The sequence below is a fragment of the Pygocentrus nattereri genome, chromosome 3, assembly GCF_015220715.1.
Source record: "Pygocentrus nattereri isolate fPygNat1 chromosome 3, fPygNat1.pri, whole genome shotgun sequence".
Classification (NCBI taxonomy): Eukaryota; Metazoa; Chordata; class Actinopteri; order Characiformes; family Serrasalmidae; genus Pygocentrus; species Pygocentrus nattereri.
The window spans coordinates 30,981,126-31,003,439 of NC_051213.1; the positions used below are offsets into that span (position 1 = coordinate 30,981,126).

The following is a 22,314-nucleotide window of genomic DNA, read 5'->3' on the forward strand; positions in this document are numbered from 1 at the left end:
AGTTAATGAAATAACTAGGATTTGATGACTATTTGGAAAGCTTATTCATACAGGCTCTAGCTGATGGGCATTAGCAGTGAGGGAAGATGTCAGCAGTGCAGTGAGTCTCAAGAGCCTATATTAAAAAACTGCTCAAATGTAAGAAACTATTCCTACGTACTACTGAGCACAAGGATGCGTAGGAATCTGCACAGCTGCAGACCGGATGGAAGGTTGTTTTATTAGACCTCTACTGACCTGCAGTGGACTACCATGGGGCCAGCGTTGGCTGGACTCTTGGATTTGACCCTGCGGATAAAGCCCAGCAGGCCAGTGGCATGGTAGGGCACTCCATGGTCTGGCCAGCCAGTGAAATGAAACTGCCTGATCTCCCTGATCTCATGGGCTCCTCGCTGCAGTAAACAAACCACCACAAACACACACACACAGACAAAGGGAAGTTTCAAAGTGAGACCTGCTGGCACAGAATTTCCATTCAAACTCCCACAAGAGTCATCTGTGAGAATCTGTGAATATGTGTGTGAGTTTGTCTAAAGTTTTGTGTGATTGTGGGAGGAAGAGAAGGAGACAAATACAGCTGAAGCAGAGAGGGCCAGTGACTCACATACACAGAAATACCCACAGCTTCAGGTAGCCTTCAGGAGTTCACAAAAGCACTTCACTGCCAATTCGGTATGATATTATTTTGATGAACAAGTTCTATTAAGGACACTTGTGTGACTACAGACATGAAAACCTAAGTTAGCTGTTTGTGTTTGTAGCCACATAGATCTCCTGAGAAGAGCACTCAAATAAAACTATGCAAGAAAAAGACTGGATAACGGCACTGGTCCAGAATTCCCATATCTGTTCATCCCTAGTGCTTCTGCTTTCACTCAAGGACAGAGCTACTGCACTTTGTCCAACCCTGAATGTAATGAAATGCTATTGGTTTTTACTGTTGCTCAGATTCAGATTTTTAACCACCAATATTGAACCTCAAAACACCTTTTCTTAATGTTTAACTTCGATTTATCTGGCCACTTTCATTTACATCATAATCCTGCTATTTGTGGACTCATGAGGGCTCCCTAAAGCTGTATATATTTCACTACATATTACTATTTTTGTGTTCTATTAAAGGGACCTTAGCAGACCTAACTCAGCTCTGCACATCTGCAGTCACAAAGGGTCTCCTTAATAGAACTGTTCATCAAAATAATAAACACAGTATCAGTAAAGCATTTTTACTTTTCATACATTCACAAGCACTTTTGCACTTTCACTCAGGTGGAAATATAGAAATAATACTTCTATTGTATTACTCAGGCAATATTTTACCAAGATTATATGAAGGGTTCTGTGCAAAACACATTACAGACTACTTTCAAGAATTTTCTTTTTTCCATGATATACGTTGCTGGAACTGTGCTAATGAGAAATTTCACTGTTATATTACAATTAATAGCACCTTTATTAAATAAATAACAACGTGCTTTCGATTTTTCATCAGCTGTTATTCTTTTCAAAAACATTTATGTCAAAAGTTGTTACAATCACATATACAGTATTTTGGAACACAACTCATCCTTTCAGCTTTTACTCTAGCACAGAATTCTTGTACTTTTGTCCACCACAGATTATTTTCTTGAATTTCAGGCTACTATCCTCTACCTTTTCCACGGCGAAGGTTCGAATGACGTATTCTGACAGCAGCTGCGTCTCAATCAATGTCACCTTCATATCTCTGTAGATTTCTGTGTCATCTGGCCAGTACTTACAACACTTAACCTGAAACACACAAAAAGATAATTCATTCATTAACCAGCTTGCATTCACTGCCAAATTACTGAATATTCTACTAAAATCAGCTCAAGTAAAGGAATAAGACTTGATCATGAAGGACTTGTATATAGTCTTATATAAAGTTTGGGTAGCAGCTTAAACATTTGTACACATTATTGTTGACAGACGTGTTTCTTTAAGAAATTAAGGAGGTGAAATCTACCTCACAGAAGGAGAAGCCTGACTGCAGATGTGTTCTTCTTTGTACAGCGAGACGCTAATGCCTCAAGTGTCCCAGATATGTGGAAACCTCTGTGCCTGATCATCCCCTGCCCAATTACCCCTCTCTTTAACCCTCACATTACCTGCTCCATATTCTTTAGACCAGAGCTTCCAGCCTAGCTCTGAAACTCTACACCAGCCTGCTGCCAAATTTGTTCTTCTCCACCACAAGAAAGGCAAACGAGCATTTTTTTCCATACTAAATATGGCAAATTGTCTCTATTATGGACTTTTTTTTTCCATTATGGCCTTGATGTTGTGATGATCAATACCATTTTGCTTTAAATGCATTGGGGGGCCTTCACAATTGATTCCTTCTCTCTCCTTTTGATCATTTACTTCCTGCCCTTTTTTCTCATTTCCTCACGTACTGCCACACGCTTCTCTTTCTCCTCTACATCCATGTGCTGTTATCTTCATATTTTCTGTCCTTCCATTCAGTCATCTCTTTTATTATGTTTTCCTACTTTATGAGCACATCAACACAATGCTAATTAATGAAGTAATTGGGGTTTAATGGCTATTTGGAAACAGCCTTAGTCACGCTGGCTCCGCCTGATGGGTTTTAGCAGAGAGGAAAGACGCCAGCGGTGTGATGGTATCTAGACTTCTCTGTCAAAATGACACTATCAGCGAAGCATCTTCCAAATGAGGCAGCATTCATTTTGTAATGAGTTGTGTTCATATTTCATATCAGATGCTGCTAAATTTAGGCTTTTCTATGGACATTGCTGATACTTTTCTACGATCTATGTTCTAGATATGAAGCCAGAAGTTTTCTTGACATTGACTTAATACAGCATGTTTTTATGGAACAGCTACAGTTTTTTTCAAGTACAAACAGCATGAAGAACAGTATCATGAGGGGGGGAGTTAATCATAGGGTCGCTGCTTATACTGAATAACTTCTAAAGCATGTAATATTAAATTCTCAAAACAAGCCACATGACATGTTATCATTTTCCCTCAAGAGTGGAGTGTTTAGTATCTCAGCAAAGGTCTCACTGGCCTACTTCTTATCAGAGCCTAATTTCACCAACACGTCGAGAAGTGGAAAATTCACTCTGATTTCGACAACAGTATTATTCCATTCGTACGTTAATAACTTATTAATGAGTCAAATGTTATTCCGAGCTGATCCAGCAGAGACCCCTTTTGTTCTTGTCAGATATTGAGATGGGGCTTTAGAAATCCCATTAGTTCCAAGCCAGAGATTTCCGCTGGGAGCGTCAGGGATTTGTCCTGCTCTTGCCACAGGCAGCCAAAAGCACAATGGTGCCCCTGCGCTTTAGTCCCTGCAGTGGATTTCAGCTCCTTCAGGAACTACCAGATATGCCAAAGTAGGAAAAATCAAAGACGTTTATACAGAAACCACTGTCCTAAGATTAAAGCAGGAGGTATAAACCAAGGCCGGACAGATTCCAAGGCTAACTTTGTAATATAGGATAATCCCTCCAACACAATCCCAAATTTAAGTAGAATGAGTATGCCAGTGCTGACACTTCAGCTCTTCAAAAGCCCCTGATTAAATCTGCAGAATAGACAGCTTTCCTGCATGTACAGAATGCTGATAAATATCTCTGAAAACTGATGGTACAGTGTCTGATGGGTAGCGTAGGCTGAAGTCACACAGGCCACACTCATTGGTAAACATCATCAAGAGTCTACTGAGCCTCAAATAAGGCGAAAGCATAAGTAGACAAGTTATTTGCCATTGGACAGAAGTATTTTCCAGCACAGCAACTCTAGTGCGCGCGGGTCACTGATGAGTCGGCTGTAGCGTCTGCTTTAATTAGTATCAAAATAAAATCAGAGTGTCCTGCTCCTGCCACGCCTCAAACACAGCCCTTTTCAAATCATCCCTAAACCCTAAATCCCCCATGGGCATCCAATAGATTAGCTACATCAATTAAAATGAAAGAGGCCCGAACTGCTCAAGATTATGGCGTATTTTGTGTATGTGCTTGTGGGTCGAGGGGGAGCTAGAGGTTACCGAAGGTGCTCTTTTTCTTGTTGGCTTTTATGAGTCATCTGTGCTGTTGAAGGAGAAGAAAAGGACTGGGCAGCTGAGAAGCAGCTTGGTGTGAATATGGAGGACATAGAGAGGGCCGAGACCAATTCCCAGAGTTCATCAGGCACGAAACACAGCAGATGGTAGCAATGATGAAGAGGGAGGGAACTGATTGGCTGCCGCAGAGACGGATGGCTACTCAGTTAGACTTGATGAAGAATGCACAGTCCGCTGGGAGATTAGGCACAGTATTCTAAACAATGGAAGCAGGGGACCAGATGTGCGCCGAGTGAAGGTCGGCAGAAAATGTACTCTGAAATGTGCTCAGCTTTCAGTGTTGTTGGATGCATTTAGATGTTCGACAACAACATATTGGTGTCATCTCATTCTTGTAGTATTGAGCATGGCTGCACATGACTGCCATAATTACAAACCACACATTAAGTGATATGTACAGTACATAATTATAAGACTGTTGACGAGATTGTTCAGTTTCAAAACCATGAATGCCGGCTATACAATATGCCTCGCTAAACTTTCATGGTGTTTAATGACAGTTTATTAAGCAACTTGCACTGACACACATTGGCCATCAGTGTTTGGTAAGGCAGTAAAAAGTAATGCATTACAGTGATGCAATAACTTTTTCCCCACAACAAGACTTTGGTTACTTGAGTTACTCACACATCTCCAAAGGTACACCAGCGGGACAAACATCTACTTGTCAGGTTCTTTTTCTGGACATTCTAAAGATAACTTCAAACATTAGAATGCTCATTTGCCTGTATTTGTCTGATTGGCGTACTGTCTTTGTACTTTTTGTTCCTTGTTGTTCCAGGAGGAACATAATTTACATTTACAGCATTTACAATTTGATTATTTTTACACAGGTAGGCGGAGGTAATGTAAGGAGTCTTGCCCAAGGACTCTTACTGGTATAGTGTAGGGTGTTTGCCAAGGTGGGGATTGAACCCCAGCCTACAAGGCAGAGATGTTACCCACTACACTATACTGACCACCACTGTGTTTCACTCAGTGAAATTTCACTCCACTGTGTACTTGTGCATAGACAGAATGACAATAAAAGCCTCTTGACTTGACTTGACTTGACTCAGCGTACTGGGGTTTTGAAAGAATACACAGTCCATGCGATGCCTTTAAAATATATATTTAACCATTGCTATGTATAGATTATCTGTGCCTGTCTTTTTAAGTAATTTAGAACAACAGTGCAAGCCCAAGAGGCACTGTGAACTCCATAATTAAACTGTTAATAAATCAAGTCAAAAAGAAGAGAACCCCAACCAAACCTATACAGGCCAGACACATTTTCACTCAGAAACAGCTATGTGAAAAAAATATGGCAGCTGTTTTTGAAATGTTTCTACTGACAAGCCTGTAAGTTTTCAAATAGCAATAGTCAAATTCATTATTTAAATCCAGCATACCTGGCGGTGTTTGCTTCATAGCAAAGGCAGACATGGATAGTGATACACCATGTTTACTGTAATGTTTGTGATACTTGGCTATTCCTTTCTAAATAAAGTACGGAATGGAATATTGTTTTTCCTTTGTACTTTCCAGTTGGTATAGATCTTTTCTGGGTTTAGAGAGTAACATGAAAGTAAAGCAAAGAGAGTTAAAGATGCTTTCTACAGAACATAATACATAGTTATCTCATTGCAGTTTGAGAGAAATGATAAGTAATTTGTAACTGATTACTTTTCTGAATAACTGTTGTCCATTTAGGTGATTTTCAGGTATACAATTACTAGGCCCATCCATTAGTGGAAAGGCTGCTGACCAGATGTTTGACCATTATTTGAGTGGTGGACTATTCTCAGCACCACAGTGTCACCAAATGACGTTCCTGAGGTTTTTAAACACATCCCATCTTGAATATCTAGTAAACAGTGGTCTTATGGTCAGGAACTGTCCGCTGATGAAAGGCTAGAGGATGACTAACACAAACCGAGCATGGAAAAACATGAGCTATAGTCTTTAAGTGTACAGGGTGTACCAACAAGGTAGGTGTGTCTAATTAAGTGGCCAGAGGTGTACAGTGTTATGAGATTGCAGAGCAGGATGCACAGCTTTTAATCACTGAATGGTTGTCATTTAGTATTGCACTCTTAATCACCCTCATGTTCTCAGAAGATCTGACTTTCAATATTAAGATTAATATCTATCACATGATATCTACTAGGCTGTACCCAAACCACTTGACAGCAGAGATTTTAATCATGCTTAACTATAGTAAGATCAAACATAAGAGTTTGACCTTCAGTACTATGGAGATGTAAATCACTGCAGTCCATTCATAAAGGAATTAACATACCCTGCCAACTTCCACCAGGTTCGTCACCATGACGATAGTGGCTGTATTCTCCTGCCATACCATCCTCCAGAAGTCATAGACTGTCTCCTGCATGGGTCCTGAAAGAGAAAGAGTGAGAAAAAAGATTGAAAATGAATAAAAGTTTAAGTTGCACTAATGAAAAACATGTAGCACTTGAAACATCGCTAAGCAAACGAAGGCCGCAGCTTTCTACAGCTACACAAGGTGACTCCCAGTGAGTTCTTACAGCATATGCACTTTAAATTGACACGTTGTGTGTCAGTGTGCTTGGGCGCACTCCAATGAGTGTTGACAGGTTTGTATATCTACATTTCCATTAAGTTCCAAAACTCCTTAATAAGGCCAACATGTAGGCCAGCATCCAGCAATAAGGGCGTAGTGCAAGGAATTAAAATCACACATTTAATTAATTCTAATTAGCATTGTTTTTAATCAACGGGCAAATTCTGAAATGACTTTTGACGAGCTAATTAGCTCATGCAAATCTGTGTGCTCGTTCTCCGGGGCTGATGCATTACCTCCAAGCCAAAGTAAATTGCATCCCCCACGAAAAAAGACGGAAAGGAGATTTGACATATTCATACGCACACAAAACATCGGCATAACCAAACACAAGTGTTGCTCTAAAAGCTTGAGAACTCCTCAGAAACGACTTTGCATTTGACTTTGGTTTTGCATTAGCTACTGCTTCTGGAAGAGATTTTTCTCATTATCAGCCTCGTCTGCTGAAGTTAATTACAAGCACTCACAGCTACAGGCCAGGTTTATTCACAAATTCACTCCTTGATACAGAATATAATATTCATCAATACATACAGCTTTTTATCATCATATGGTTTCATGTGGATAGTTTATGCGGGTTGTACGTGCTATTTTGAGAAATGAACAAGCAGGCAGCTAAAATGTGCTCTGGTGGAAATCTTATGGTGTGCATGCACACTTACAGCAACACACAGGTTTGCTTTTACACCTTATCAAGACATATGCTCACACATGTTTCCCAGATGTTTTATGTCTCATTATCTACAGTACAGCCATATTGAAAAGTTTAAACACCCTTGGTATTTTATAGACTTTCTTAGCAAAGCAAGTTAACACCTCATAGAGTATGCTTAAATATGGCCTTTGTCACCAAGGTGCAACAGTGTAAATGCACCTTCAAAGGTAAGACAATGGTCTTAAGTTCCAACTGTGCACTTTAAAATTAGTTTTAACATTCACTGCACATTTAACATTTGTAACTTATATTTATATAAGTAGTTTATAAGTTTATGACAACATATGCTACAATATGTGAACTGCAACATAATTATTCATTATTTTCCCTGACTAAAGATCCTAAAGACATACTCTTAAGGGAACCACCCCAGTGAAGTGATGTATATCACCCCAGTGACCGTGTGAGTTTTTTTGTTGGCCAATGTGCCTTTTTCTATCGTTTTCCATGCATTTTAGGCACTGTTTTCTGGGTTTTTGCTTTGTCTGTGCAGGGTGCAATGCATAGACACACACTCCCACATACTCCTCATATGATGTACAAAAGTAAACAGTCATAATCACTGAAAGAATGTGGCATGTGGAAAGAAATGGAGGAGAACTGAAGGTACAGACATAATGTGCTGATGTAGTTCACAATACGCTAAAAGGCCCAGTTCACCTGTAAGTGAAGTCAGGCTTCCCTAATTACACTGAAAAAGCTTTCCTGCCATGCTGAAAGGCAAAGCTTACAGCCTAGAATAGGCTGGACAGTATGTCAGCTGGCTGCTCTGTCATCAGCAGAGGAATTCTTTTCATCGTCCCAATGAGCTCACAATGAGCTTCCAATGAGACCCTTGAGACATAGTGTGGGAAAAATCTCCCCTCTTCCTTACAGGAATTTTACAGTGTGGGATGCAAGTGTTGAAAGGCATCATAAAAACTCTTATTGCACAATAGATGTTCAACATTTTGTTGATTAGGTCAGAAGATGGAACAAATCATTGCAAGCAAGTGTCAGTTTTACATTAAAGTGAGGCTTTAACAACAGACTATATTTTCACTACTGTATAAGAAATACTACATATAGTAGTAACTATACAGGACAGGGAAAATGTTCTTAAACTTTAATACACGACAACATGACAAGTGTAATTCTAAGTCATCATGAAAGATCCACATAATGTAAATGGCATGTTTTAATGGTTTGAAATTCAATTACAGATTTCCACATGCCAATATAGAATTGTATAAAGAATGTAAAAGTTTAGGCAACCTATTCAAATTATGTTTTGTTGATTTTTTAAGTGCAAATAAGTTAGACATCCCTTACAGAGAGGACATGTTCATGCATAATTAATTTGCTTAAGTTAACATATTGAAAAAAATAAAACATAAAATGTTACCTGTACAAAGGTTATGGCACATTTCATATTTTAGGATTTTTTTCCAATATGTTAAACTGTGCAAATAAGTAGAAAATGTGCAGAAAAAAGTCATATCAAAATGTGTTCTATGTAGAGGATGTGTTAACTTATTAGCTATTAGAAAGCTAACAAAATGTATAATTTGTTCAATTGACTATACATCAAATACATGCATTATTTTTGAGTGTATACTGTCATTTTTATACATTAAAAACATCTGTGGCACTACTGTGGTATTCTATACCAAATTCTACATTTGGCCTCTCAATCTAAACTGTTGGAAAACCCTTTACTAATTACTCCAGCTCTTCTATAGCCTGATCACCTCTGATGTTCCTCTGAGACTTCAGCTTTTGGAGAGGTATGACAAAATTGGGAAAAATACTGGACACAATCAAGCTTCTTTGGTGTGATCCTCTGCTCAGGCAAAAGGAAAGACATACTGACAAGCTCCAAATAAGCCTGGAGCAAGTCTGTCTTTGATCTCAGCAACTTCTGAGCTTGTTAATGTTTTTTTTTCTCTTCCCATGTGAAAAAAGTCTTTCCTTTGAAAGCTGCCCTCTAATTGAATACACAGGGAGATGGGGAATACAGGGGGATTGGTGGCCTTGACAGGATCTTCATAACACATCGCAGCTTTATCAGTTAACCATTTCTGTTATTTCCAAATAGTCTTGTGGTGGACAGATGTGAAAATGGACAAACAGCCCTTTAGAATGTAAAAGGGATAATTACTGTGCAATTGTGTGAAATTTCTAATTTCTAACTCGCCTAAGGCGAATGACCTTTGCCTTCATTTGGACCTGCTCTGAAGTTAAATGCAAAACTTTGTCCCACATTTTGTAGGATACAGATCAAGATGGAAAAGGGCTAAGGAGAGATGGGGAGAGTGAGAAAGAGTGAGAAAAAGGAGCGAGGGAATGAAAGAGGCCATTTAGACATGGAGCTGTCTCTGAGGACAGACCAGGCAACGCTCCAATAAACAGGTAATTATGCAACTCCCAGCGCCACTATACCAGCTTGTGAGTCTATTAGGGGAAGTGATTGCATTCGGAGCTGCACCAGCACCTCCACTACGAGCTGGCCGGCACGTGGGAACAACACTGCCTTCAAGAATCTCACAACAATTAACTATCAATCAGACGCTCCCTCCAGGGGGCTGCTGCGAGAGCGGGCCGCGCTGACCGCCAGATTAACCGAGCAACAGAATGCACTAGTACACAGCAACTAATCCATTTATTTATTACTTACATCCTTCAACAGCCACCCAATTCCACCCCCTGCACCGACACAAAGGCTGATTAATTGTTCCAAGATGCCACTTCAGCACAAGATGGCTCAAAAAGCAAGTGGACTTGTGTGCGTATAGATATACAGAGAAACCTGACACATAAGACCTGCATCCCTCACATATGGGCTGTCTGGACAGCATAAGAACAAAGGGATGATAAAAGAACTTGCGGGGTTTCTTACCTTGGGTAGCTATGTAGTGATTTGGTCGATGGTATCCCTGTAATTAAAAGAAGAGAGACGTTTCAAATTAAAGTCTGCTAGCAATTAGCATATAAATAGACTGTGAGTGACACATGTTGAGTAAGGAACCGACCATTTCCAGTAGTTTCCCCATTTTCAGCATTGCTCACCGAGACAGAAAACCTCCAAACTTCTGTTCATATGACTGTTAAATTACTATCAGAACTTGCAAACTGCAGCTGTGACTTGTTGTTAGCATGCTAATTCATCTGTTCTTTTCCAAATTAAAACTGGTAATACACTGTCTCTAAATGATTTACACTGATGTGACAGATTTTGATATGAACACACCCACACAGCCTTCCACAAACCTTTCTACACAACTACTGTAATGCCTTCAATGCAGATTGTGGAATTATATTATGGAATAGGCTCAATCTCTGTGGGATTAGGCTAATCCCCTCATTTCATTTGTCAAGCGTCCTGTGTCCCAGCAAGGGCTCAGTGTGCAGAAGCAGAACATTAAGGGGCTAGAGCTGCGATTCCCACCCGCGCAGAGCCTCCATTGTCTTCCTCATCTCATTCTGCCTTCTTATCTGCGCCATATTTAATGCAGTTCGTCTGTAATTAAGGTTCGGAGGCCGGAATAAAGGGGCTGATGGAGGAGAGGAGACGTCCCTCCCCTTGCTCACATCCGCTGGGCTCCCTCCCTTTTTAATGATTTCTTTATCTTTGTGCGTCCCGCCATGAAATGTGTTTATACAGGCCCTCTGTTTGGGCCAAGCTGATTGGATATGTATGTGCAGAGCTGTGGTGCCATATCAAACAGTTTGTAATAAATGAAAGCCTAGAAACATGGAGAAACTACAGCACCAACGATAGAACTTGGACTTTGCGTTTGATTTCCAAACTGCAGCCATGGTAGCTATTGCTTTTCTACAGTGGAATAGAACATTTTGCTTACGTGAAAGTAAAAAGTTATTTTGAAAGAACCTAATTCACAGATACATCACATCAAATGAAAAAGTCTTCAATGAGCCAAAGGTAGTTTGTCACGCCTCAGACTGAATAGGACTCCATTTCCCACACTGCTTCAGGAGATCACATGACTATGGGCAATTGCCTGTCACTACCAGCATTCACAGTCTCCTGATTACTGACTCAACACACCTGTTCAGGATGACCTACTTAACTAGTATTTAAGGCCGGGCTGTAGACAGAGTCAGTGCAAAGTATTGCTGCTTTCTGAGCATACTGAGCGGTCTCTTTGTGTCTCTGATTATTTGCTATGACCCTGTCTTTGTTTCTTCAACTTTGCCTTTGGATCTCACCCTTTTTGTACCTTCACCAGCTGGTTTTGTGACTCTGAGCTTGGACCTTTTGGATTTTTAATTGACTACGATTTTTGTCTTGCCCTTGGATTTTGGTTGCCTATGTTTTTTGTTTTTTGACCCCGATCTCTGCTCTCCGTTGTTAAACCTGGTTTGCCTTCTTATCCGCGTTCGTCTGACTCCTGTGTCCACATAAAATAGTTTAAATTTAAAGGAATTGTTTGGATTTGTTTTTTCACCTAAAATATATTTGACCAGCAAATATTTTTTGTCTGTATGGACTTTTTCTTTGTCTATTTTCATACAGAATGTGTGTCAATGGATGTCAGAAACCATAAACCAGTCTGTCTACTGAACAGTCTGATATGATTTTATTATTAGTTATTTAGTTATTATTATTATTATTATTATTATTATGATTATATTGGACATTGACCCGATACCTTACTCATTTATTATGAACATACTCATAAAAAATCACAGACACTGACATCCAATGCCAGAAACTACCATGTTATGTAAGCTGAGTGTACGCTGCCACGCTAATGAACTAACAACTCAAGCTGGCAGTAGGTGTCCACTCATATAGTGTTACTGACTCTGTGGTGGTCAGACACAAAGCTGTCAGTCACTTTTAACATTCTGCCTTGGCACATTCCCTACACAGACCTACACTGTATGCCTTTAGCCTGTTTTTAAACACACACTAACACAACCACAACTGTTCCCTGCAACTGTTATAAACCACTTAATTCTAAGAAGGTAAGTCATTATGGTATTGGACTTGGTATTGGCGAGTACTAAAAATGATGTACCTGTATTTGTACTCAGTCTGAAAAAAATGATGTTGATGCATCCCTAGTATGAGATGATTTAGGAATGCTGTTCACATTATGTTAATTGGTGGAGTAAAAGCTTCCTTCTTCTAGCTATATTAACCTTATAGTTCCAGTGCAAAGCTCATAAGCCAAACATATCATGGCTGAATGATTACTAAAATTACTAAAACTGTTGGCTTCTGCATAAATTTTAAATTCATTCAGGATGACATATTTACCAAAGACATTTTTTAAATAATTTGTTTAATCTATCTTGTAAAAATCATATAAAAACTCAAAAGACACATGTAGGTTCACTGATGATGTTTCCTATGTCCACTACTGCAACAAAATCTGAGTCACTAAGCTTACATTTATACATTTAATTATTTGACAATTTGACATCAAATAACTGAAAAACTTTGTTTACACTTCAACGATTCAATCGTGCAGTCATTTTTTGAAAAAAATGAAAAACATTGGCCTTCAATGCCCAAAAGATTTGTATTCAGACCACCACACACTCAGGCAGTAGACTGCTCATTTTAGCCTGCTATATGAAGTCTTAAACCTGAATGTAAGGAGACAGTCTCTTCTGGGAACCTAATCACAGGTAAGCTAAGGAGACAAGACACATTCAGACAGGTGCCCCTCTCACACTCACTCCCCTCTCGCACTCACACACAGCTTCATCAACATAAACAGACAGCTTCAGAGTCCACAGGGAGCAAGAGCCAAGATGTTTTCATCATTGCATCCTGACAAGTTCACTGCGACCTTAAGCAAGGCTGGCTGTGTGAGGTGAGGGCTGGATTTCTTACATAAGCTGCAAATATATCTGTCACAGCATACAGTCATATGCAAAAGTTTGGACGCTCCTGGTCAAATGATTTTCTAAGTGAAAATAAGTTACACATCCTCTACAGAGAACAAACTCCTACATATTTGAATACACTATTACTGTTTATTTGTTACATTTAACACAGTGGAAAATATATTTTAAAAAATGTGAGTTGTGCAAAGGTTATGGCACAATTTAAATCTTATTTTTACAAAATCTGTTAAATTCAGAAAATCAAAAATTTGCAGTAAACTGTCATATTTAAATTTGTTTACAATAGAGGATGTGTTAACACGTCTTTCACGTCTCTGGGGGTTTTCAAAGCTTTGCATACAACTGTCATCATAGTCAAAAGAATAAATATCTGCAAAGGTGCTGTGAACATTATTCAGCTATATACTGATACTTTGGGTACACTGTGTAACACTTAGCTTCATGTTCATCAAAGTGTCTTCTTTGGTGTGAAGACCAGGTTTTGCCAGCTGATGAGTGCTGACATCACTACAAGGTTATAAAATGTGTGGAGTACAGCACTAAACCTAAGGTAGCAAGTTCACTAATAGTGTAAAAGTTATTGAAAGAAAACTTAATTTGTGTAAAAAGTATTCTGAAATGCTAAATATTCCAGATTACTAGAAGGCAACGTATATATGTTCACTGTTATTTCAAAACCTTTGAGTGGACTCCCAAGTGGCACAACGGTCCAAGCGCTGACCCTATCATCAGGAGATTGTAAGAGAGCATAATTGGCGTTGCTCTCCCTGGGTGGTCATGGCCCTCCCTCTCCCCCATCACCCTGCGCAGGCATCCATTACCTGACAGTTCACATGACTCAGAGGAAGCCTGTGTTTGTCTTCATCTTCCTATCGCTGATGGTATCGTGTGAATGGGGAAGTCCCAACACTAGTGGGTGCAATTGGATACAACTAAATAGGTGAGAAAACTGGAAAAAACCTTGGGTATGACGACTGCAGGGCAGTGTTCATAAGGCTACAATATGCCTACATACACTCATCATAACGACTGACATAACTTTCAACAGGCTTAGGTCAGTAGGTCACCTGCCATAGGAGACAATATGACACTAAAACTAACATACCTCAAGTGACAGTGACTTTTTCTGAAGATGGGATACTATTGCACTTTTTAAGGCGAAATGACAGCACATTTTAACAACTGCCCACATCTTAAAGCATATTGCAGGGAAGTAATGTTAAAGATGGGGCGTAGCTTAATTCTTCTAAATGGTCAAATGAAACTCACTTTACCCAAGAGCCTATTCGTTTCACCAGCCTGACATTGTAAGCTATGACGTATTATCTGCATTATATCAGTGTGACATAAACCGAGCTACAATGTCTATATCATCTCACCCCAGGAAGTGTCATGACATAATATAACATCACCTTGACATTAAAGTTGAGAAAAGCAGTCTTTATGACAGACAATCAGCCTGCATACATGTTTCTGGAGGTCTCACGCTGCCTTATGAAAACTGCTGTACAGAACAGTGTGACCAAGCTTTGTAACTCTATTGGTTTGTCTTTCTTACACTATTTAAACAGGCCAGTTGCTTATTCCGTCCTGTGAACATTTCATGATCAATCAGGACCAACATAAATGATCCACAAACAATCTTGAACCTTAACTTACACTAGTTTTTAAGAATGTGTTTCCTTAAAAGGTCAGGTTTAAACATTTTGCTTCTGTTTCCTGTCTACAGTATAGTAAGTCACTACTACTAAACAAATCTGCACATTGCTACAGTGGATGAAATGGTTCAGTAAGGGCTGCTAAGCATGAATAAATCAGTTTTAAGAGCTACAACGGAGCAGACATGCAAGATTAAACCGCATTCACTTATCGCTCCCTTTAGCACGTACAGTATAATACTGTGAGGCACGCTTCCTCTAATCGTCCTTTGAGATGCTAAGTGTCTGGTCTGTATTGCGGCGTACGCTAAAAGGCGGGCGGGTAAATAATTCAGCGCATGTTCCACCTGCTTCAGGCATCCACAAAAGTGTTTGAAGGCAAATGTAAAGTGTCCTAATGACGAGTGAATAGGCACATTAAAGAGGGGAAATAGAGATAGAAAGAGCAGGGGGAAGGGAAGAGATCTGTATGTGTAAGGGCTGTCAGAGCATGTTGATCATAGCTAGTCGATTGACAGGAGATGAAAATAACATTTACTCTGTCAACAGCCCCGACCGGAAGTATAAACATTAGTCAAGACCTTTCCTAGGCGTTGGATCACCAGGGAGACGACCTAAACACAGCAACCACGGACAAACACGGAGAAGAGAGGTGGTGATGCTTAGCCATTGCCTCCTTCACCTCCCATGACAACAAGGAGCCCAATGACCAACAACAGTACAACAAATATCCAGAGTGGCCACACGTCACCGTCCTCCTCCAAAGAGGCCGCATGCCAAGAGAAGCCCATAGCAACTGACAGGCCAGCAACATGCCACCATTATTTGAAGAGTGAATCATGACAGACCAAACAACTTCCTTTGAGGTGTAACCACTCCGCTCTATCAGTGAAATTATTTTCAAACAAAGCCAAATGGAAAATAATGAGGCCAATGGATTGTGCTAGTCGACTTGTGTGCACTTACGCAGGCAATGTTTGTTTATGCTTCAGAGTCTCTGCTCCTAACAGTGTTATCTGTTGTTGGCTGGGGGAGGAAATTCAAAGCCTGATCTGCTGACATTCTGTCTGGATCAATAATGTTCTGTTTTGAATGGAAGCGATGGGAAGGTAAACTGTATCCACACTATTGCCTCACTTTGTAGAGATCCACACATACATAGTGACCTCACACACTGACCTCTATGTCTAAGCCTTGGCTGGTCTCAGTACTTACATCAATGTAATTTGCATTAATGTAATCCGAGCTTTGCTCCCCGTCAAGAGCCTGCAGTCGGACACGGGAGTGGTCATCTGGAAGAAGAAAAAACGTGTGAAAAACAAAACAAAACCAAGCACACTGCAGGCTCATGTCTAATGACCTTGAGGACAGGAGTAAGCCCCAAATGAAGATTTAACTCCTTAAATGTCCAGGACCAAAGTTTTATTACACTCTTCTATAATTATATAACCTGTAGTTACTGAATAATAAGCCTGAGATTTTAGGGGTTAATATATTGTCACTGCCCAAAAAACAAATATCTTTTTTTCTACTTTCATCTTTCCACATCATTTGAGTATAAAGTCTGACATTGTGAGAAAATTTCATAATTATCGGACCACCAGAAATGCTCTAAAATTGCTTGGAAAAAGATCTCTTACATTAAAAGTTACATTAAAAGTAAGAGGCAATTTTGCCACAGGTAAAGTCGTCAATTTTGAGATACTTGTTTTCTTTTAGACATCAATGATAAGATATATATAAAAATTATGACAACATAACAAGGCTGCCAACCTTCATGAGGTGACTGGAGTGAGATTTTTCTGTGGCTGGAGTGAGACAGGAGTGAGATTATCAATTTTGCATGCACATGTGCCTTTGTAACACTGCTTAAAAACTGATTTACACCACAGCTCATAGTCCGTAGCATGTAGACTCAAATCAACTCACTGACTGCACACTCCTTCTAAGAAGAAGCCTGGAGTAAGAAAAGAGCCCGTCTACCCTTGTTTTCTTGTATTGAATAACATGCATATAAACACACATTACTGCTTGCAAATAATCAAATATTGACTGAGATAAAGTTTGATAGATGCATCAAAATGATTTATAATGTACTGTCTAGCAATTATCTATCATTGCTACATTATCTAGCAATCTTACTGTAACTTATCTAGCCAGTCTATACCTGCACACACAGTTTGTACATCTTCTATCTATGCCTTGTAATTTGGCAGATCTATATATCAATATTCTATCCCCTGTGGACCCTGCATCTCATTTATTTATCTCCGACTCACATGTTGTATATATGGAAAAGTGTAACACTGTCTATAATATTACTGTACAAAAGCTGAATATTGGAAGGATGCAACACTGGTATATGCTAATATGTATAGTGTGTATATGTGTGTACATTTAGAGTCTAATGTTTGCATATATTTGTTTCTTTTCTTATATATTGCTTGTATATTTAAGTACTACAAGGGGAGATACGCACCTAAGATTTCACCTTCATACCTGTGTAAATGTAATGTGACAAACGTGATATGATTTCATTTGATTTTATTTGATGTACCATAGCACTGTGGGGCTGATAACAAAGAGCCAACTTTAAACATTAAAGATGCTTCATATTTCTAAAAATGTTTCTTGCTCTGGTCAAGATTGCACTGTTCATGGTAAAGGCAGAGCTGTCTTCATGGAGAAATAATAGGAACAGTCACTTGCAAGTCTGTTCTGAGCATGTAGGCTGGTTAAGATTTCTGTGCACAGCATGAGAGCTTGATAAAAGACCCAAAAAGTGGAAGGAGTCCTGTTTAATGAAGAAATACAGCATAATGCTAAGCTAACTTGATATTTTAGCATTCACCAGATAAAATGATTGCAGGTAAAACAGCTTGTCAAAACCGGTAGCATGCTAAACTTATTTTTACTTGTTGATGAGACCCTCTGAGGGGTAGAAAATTTGAACAGTCTTTTAAGTGGTCTGCATATACTGCAGAAGATGAACCTAAAAAAAAAACACTTCATGTGGTTACAAGTAATTTAACTAGTTACCTCAACAAATACTGGAAAAAAAACACTCATTCAAATATTTTGAAAAATACTAGTTAATTTACTTGTTAACATATGAAGTCATCTTTTAGGTTGGGCTGCATGGTAAATATTACACTAGTTTTAAAGTGTCATGGTTGGCTCCTCCCACTACTCCATGTGCTCCTTTGTTTTGGTATCCGTAGTCCTGCCCCTCGTTTCTTGACTCCAGCCCTGATTGTTTTCACCTGTCCCTCATTATCCCTGTGTATTTAAGCCCTGTGTTTGGCCTTTGGGTTTGCTGGTCTTTGTTGTTTGAATCTCTGTTTGGTGTATGTTGATTGTGTTGCTTGAATCTCTGTCTGTGTTGTCTGAATTGTTATCTGCTTTGTTGGTTATTCTGGTTTATGTCATGTCTGGGCATCATTCTATCCGTATTAGCTCTATGACCCTGGACCGTCTTGACCATGACCCTGGACTTGCCCTTAGTAAATCTCGCTTATCTCAGCACGTGCGTCCGCCTCCTCGCTCCCCGTTACATAAAGAGATGTGAGTGAATTTCATTATACAGCCATTTGAGAGCTCACACAATTTGGTGTGGCATTTCTACATCTGCAGATAATAACATTTGTTATTACTCATTTTGTAATGAGCATCTGTCCCTCCACCAACTGTCAATATGACTAATTGAAACCAATTCATATAGCACCGTTTTTCCTTCCTATTTCATCTAAGAGACGCTAAGTTGATGTGAAGGATTTACACAGCGTGATTATGGCTGCTCGAGTCCTGCGGGAACGTTGTGGCCAGAGACTCCGTCATGTCTAACATGGCCCGGGGCTCACAGACCCAGAGCTGGCCTGTGATTGGATGCTTGCTCATTGGCTTGGGACAGGGAGTGTTTGTAGCCATACTGAGTTGGCCAATTTCTCTCGAGTAAACTGCTAGTAACGAGGGAATGGGGGGTGGACTGTTGGAAGACTCTGGAAGGGGCAATATTCCAAAATAATTCCTCATTTTATGGAGGCTTATTTTCATAATTGCCATTGACATTGTGGTAGCATGTGCATGCCAGGGCATACAAAAGTGTCAGACTGAGTGAGGATCTTTACTTTAAGACAGCATTTTTAAAAGGAGTGAAATCTAATCAAAAGTGCAATTACGTATGCAGCTCTCCGGCAGCAGGCGGCCCACTGAGCTCCGCTGCACAGTGCACAAAAAAACACCCAGAATTAAGATCATTATCTACATACATGCGATGATGTTTCCATAACGGTTCTTCATCCTGTTCTCATCTTTCTTTGCAGAGTCCCATGGCGCAGCCTGCCCTTCGAAGAAGCTCTGTGGAGAGGAAATGAGACAGAGAGACAGAGAGAGAGAGAGAGAGAGAGAGACAGGCGTTGAGGATCAAGGACAGGAAGTGTGGGAAATGAGGTCAAAAGGTTACTGCCTTAAATGATGACCAAGTTGGACTTCAAACGTGAACAGTCGAAAGGAAGAGAGTTAAGCTAACTAGATTCACATCATTATTTGACATCAATGGACGGGAGCAAGGAACCCTTAGAGTAGTGTCAAAACTGAGGGCTATTAGAGAAGCATCAGTTCAGTGTTTGTGAGCCAGACTCCACCGTGGAGCAAAAATGACCTGTCCATCTCACTGACTCTACTAAGGGGCTTGACTGGTAGAAATTAAATACTGAAAAAAAAAATCGGCTTGCAATGGGATCAAAAAACAGACACTTTCCCTGAACATGATGAAATATTAATGGTGTGTGGGGAATCTGGCAATTTCGAGCTACTCGGCCACACAATTAAAGCTTATTATGAAGACACACTTCAACAGCAGCTAGCATTTGTTCAGTGGGGGGTGCGAGGGAAAGCTGCTGGGGTGTTCAGACTTGTCTGTTCTCACTGCTTCCAGCTGCCTGCTCGACTCTCGATGGAGTGTAGCTCTGAGGTATAAATAGAGCATAATGATGCATTATTATCTGCAGCCAGCCGCGTGCCTCTGATACCTCACCATCCACAGACAATTGATATGATTGCTGGTGATTGTAAGCGACTGCTGCTCTTTCTCTTAGTGAAGCTGAGCATCCTTTGGGTCTGAATGCGATGATGACACAGAATTCGCAGTGAAGAACATAGTGCCTTGATCAGCCTCAGTGTAGTTAATGACACCAGCTCGAGTCCCTGGCAGTGACAGCGGAAGCCAGGAGGGGACACCTGGGGGACTGCGAAGCTGCTGGATGCTACAGTCTAAATCTCTTTTCCCGGTGAACATGGTTTAAACCTTGCTATGGGTTGGCACAGGCAGATTTACGGTTATGCTTCAATGAAGCTAAAATCTGTTTACCTTTTTCTGAGCGGTAGTTGAGCTCTGCTTTTCTAAAGTTTCTGAGACTGTTAAAATTGCACATATCATTGCTTAACAGGGCAAGGAAATGAGAACTGTCTAATGTTCCCAGAAATGAGCTCTTAATATGCAAACAGTAGCTGCTCAGAGCAGCCGGGCTCAGATATGAACGCTATGAGCGTACCTTTCCGCCTGGATTAAAAGGATCAGGCTTATCACATGACCTTTCCGCTGACCAGGCTGGGCCTTGTGATAGAGGTGGCGGCAGTTGCCTTGTAACTGCAGCAGCAAGGGACACTTTGAAGGGCGGGTGTATTTAATGCAGATTGCTTTTCCTTCCGACGCATTGAGGCTGGTGGCGGAGACATTAAAGGCGGTTTAATACATATTGACAACGACGGGAAGACTTGGCTTCTCTCCCTCTCTCGCTACATGGACACAGTTTAGATTTTCAAAAGCAGAGCTGGCTTGTTATTCACAGCAGCCTTGTGTCTTTGGAGACAGCTGTCCTTTCATGTCGTCTACGTGACAGGGAGCTGAGGCATCTGGGAGATGTGGACGGGCAGGGGGGGGTTATGAGTGACGAACACCTTTTAGACGCTTGGCACGTGTATCAGGCAGTAATGAGATGCGGAGTCCAATGCAGGGACCACAGCAGGGGAGAATAATGAGAGGCACAGACAAACTGGTTCAGACGCATGTCAAACCTGCGAGCGTGCTATGTCAGCTGGAAGAGAACCCTCACGAGATATTCATATATTCAAAACAGTCATAAGCAAATGCTTTAAAGAACATCTGCAGACTGTGGGCATGTTACAGAGTACAAACTTTGTCAAACAAATACTGACATAGCCTTTGCCTGGTTTTCTGTGCAGTTATGGTTCATATCCCAGGCACAAAATATAAATTGCTATGGAAAACAGTCAGCATAAAAAAGAGGAATAAACGTTGCACATGTAGTCCTTCACTGAAATAGAAGAATCATTTCCAGGCTTCATGGAAAAATAATGTTTTTTTTTTTAAGTCTAAAAACAATGAAGGAGAGTCATTAAGATCTGGCGCAGCCTTGCAGCAGATGGAGACAGAATGAAAAAGTAAAATAGCTGTAAGGGCGCTCCAGGCTGCGGCTGTCCCTCTAGGCTCTGCTATACTATTGGCTGGGCCTCAAAATCTAAGTCAATAAGCTAACATCTGATTGGTGGAGGTAGAAAACGAGCCCAAACGTTTGTTCTGCCGTGTGCATTTTTAAAAAGTCTAGAAAAAGCAAAGGGCTGTGTTGAGGGGCCAAATCAAACAGAAAACACAGGCAATAATAACAGATTTCATCAGCGTTATGCCTCCGAGCAACTCCTCAATAGATAATAATGCTCAGTCTCTTGCTCGGGTGTGACATGAACCCCTTGTTGTGTCTCGCACCTTTGTTTGTGTTGTCTCCCTACCGCGGTGGATCAGGAGGGAGGGCGGTTATTAAAAATCAATCAACTGTTTTAGACAAAGCGCTGCAATCTGCACCTGTGCCTTTGACAAAACATGAAGCCTCTGGAGTTTTGGAAAGGTGTCAAGTCAAAGCAAGCTCACATAAAAACAAAGAATAATTGTGGAATTTGACAATGTGTCTTTTTTCAAAATGCATCACACAAACTGACAAGAGTAACTGTCATTAGTAGCACAGCGAGTTTTGTGTAGTGCATCACAACACCCCCGGCATGCAGCTATGATGGTGTGGTTAGGGAAAAGGCCAGTCAGAATGGATGGCTGCCTGGATGCTAGCACTGGAGCTGCTCAGCAAAGCATGGCATGGTGTCCAGTAATAGAATGGAATGATGAGCATCAGCATGGAAGACACAAGGGGTCAAAAGCAAGGCTGACAGTTAAAACTAGAACACTGGAGTAGAGTCTTCTTCCATAAAACACAATCAAAGGGATGTTTGAAAGCAGGCAGGATGAGGCAACACCACTTCAGAATGTGTTCATTTATGTGAATAGTACCAATGTTATTTGTCTACAAACACA

General features: G+C 40.4%; 1 protein-coding gene across 15 annotated transcripts in view; it reads right to left on the reverse strand.

Annotated features, from left to right (window-relative positions):
* Positions 1-22,314, reverse strand: part of ptprma (protein tyrosine phosphatase receptor type Ma) — a 267,072-nt gene that overhangs the window by 15,988 nt on the left and 228,770 nt on the right. For all 15 annotated transcript variants that reach the window (XM_037537053.1, XM_037537051.1, XM_037537052.1 and 12 more), the window contains 6 exons: positions 19,202-19,289; positions 16,149-16,225; positions 10,292-10,328; positions 6,396-6,493; positions 1,654-1,770; positions 238-392 (listed from right to left, as the gene is read on the reverse strand). In XM_037537053.1, coding sequence (XP_037392950.1) covers positions 238-392; positions 1,654-1,770; positions 6,396-6,493; positions 10,292-10,328; positions 16,149-16,225; positions 19,202-19,289 — 572 coding nt within the window. The remainder of the gene's footprint in view (positions 1-237; positions 393-1,653; positions 1,771-6,395; positions 6,494-10,291; positions 10,329-16,148; positions 16,226-19,201; positions 19,290-22,314) is intronic.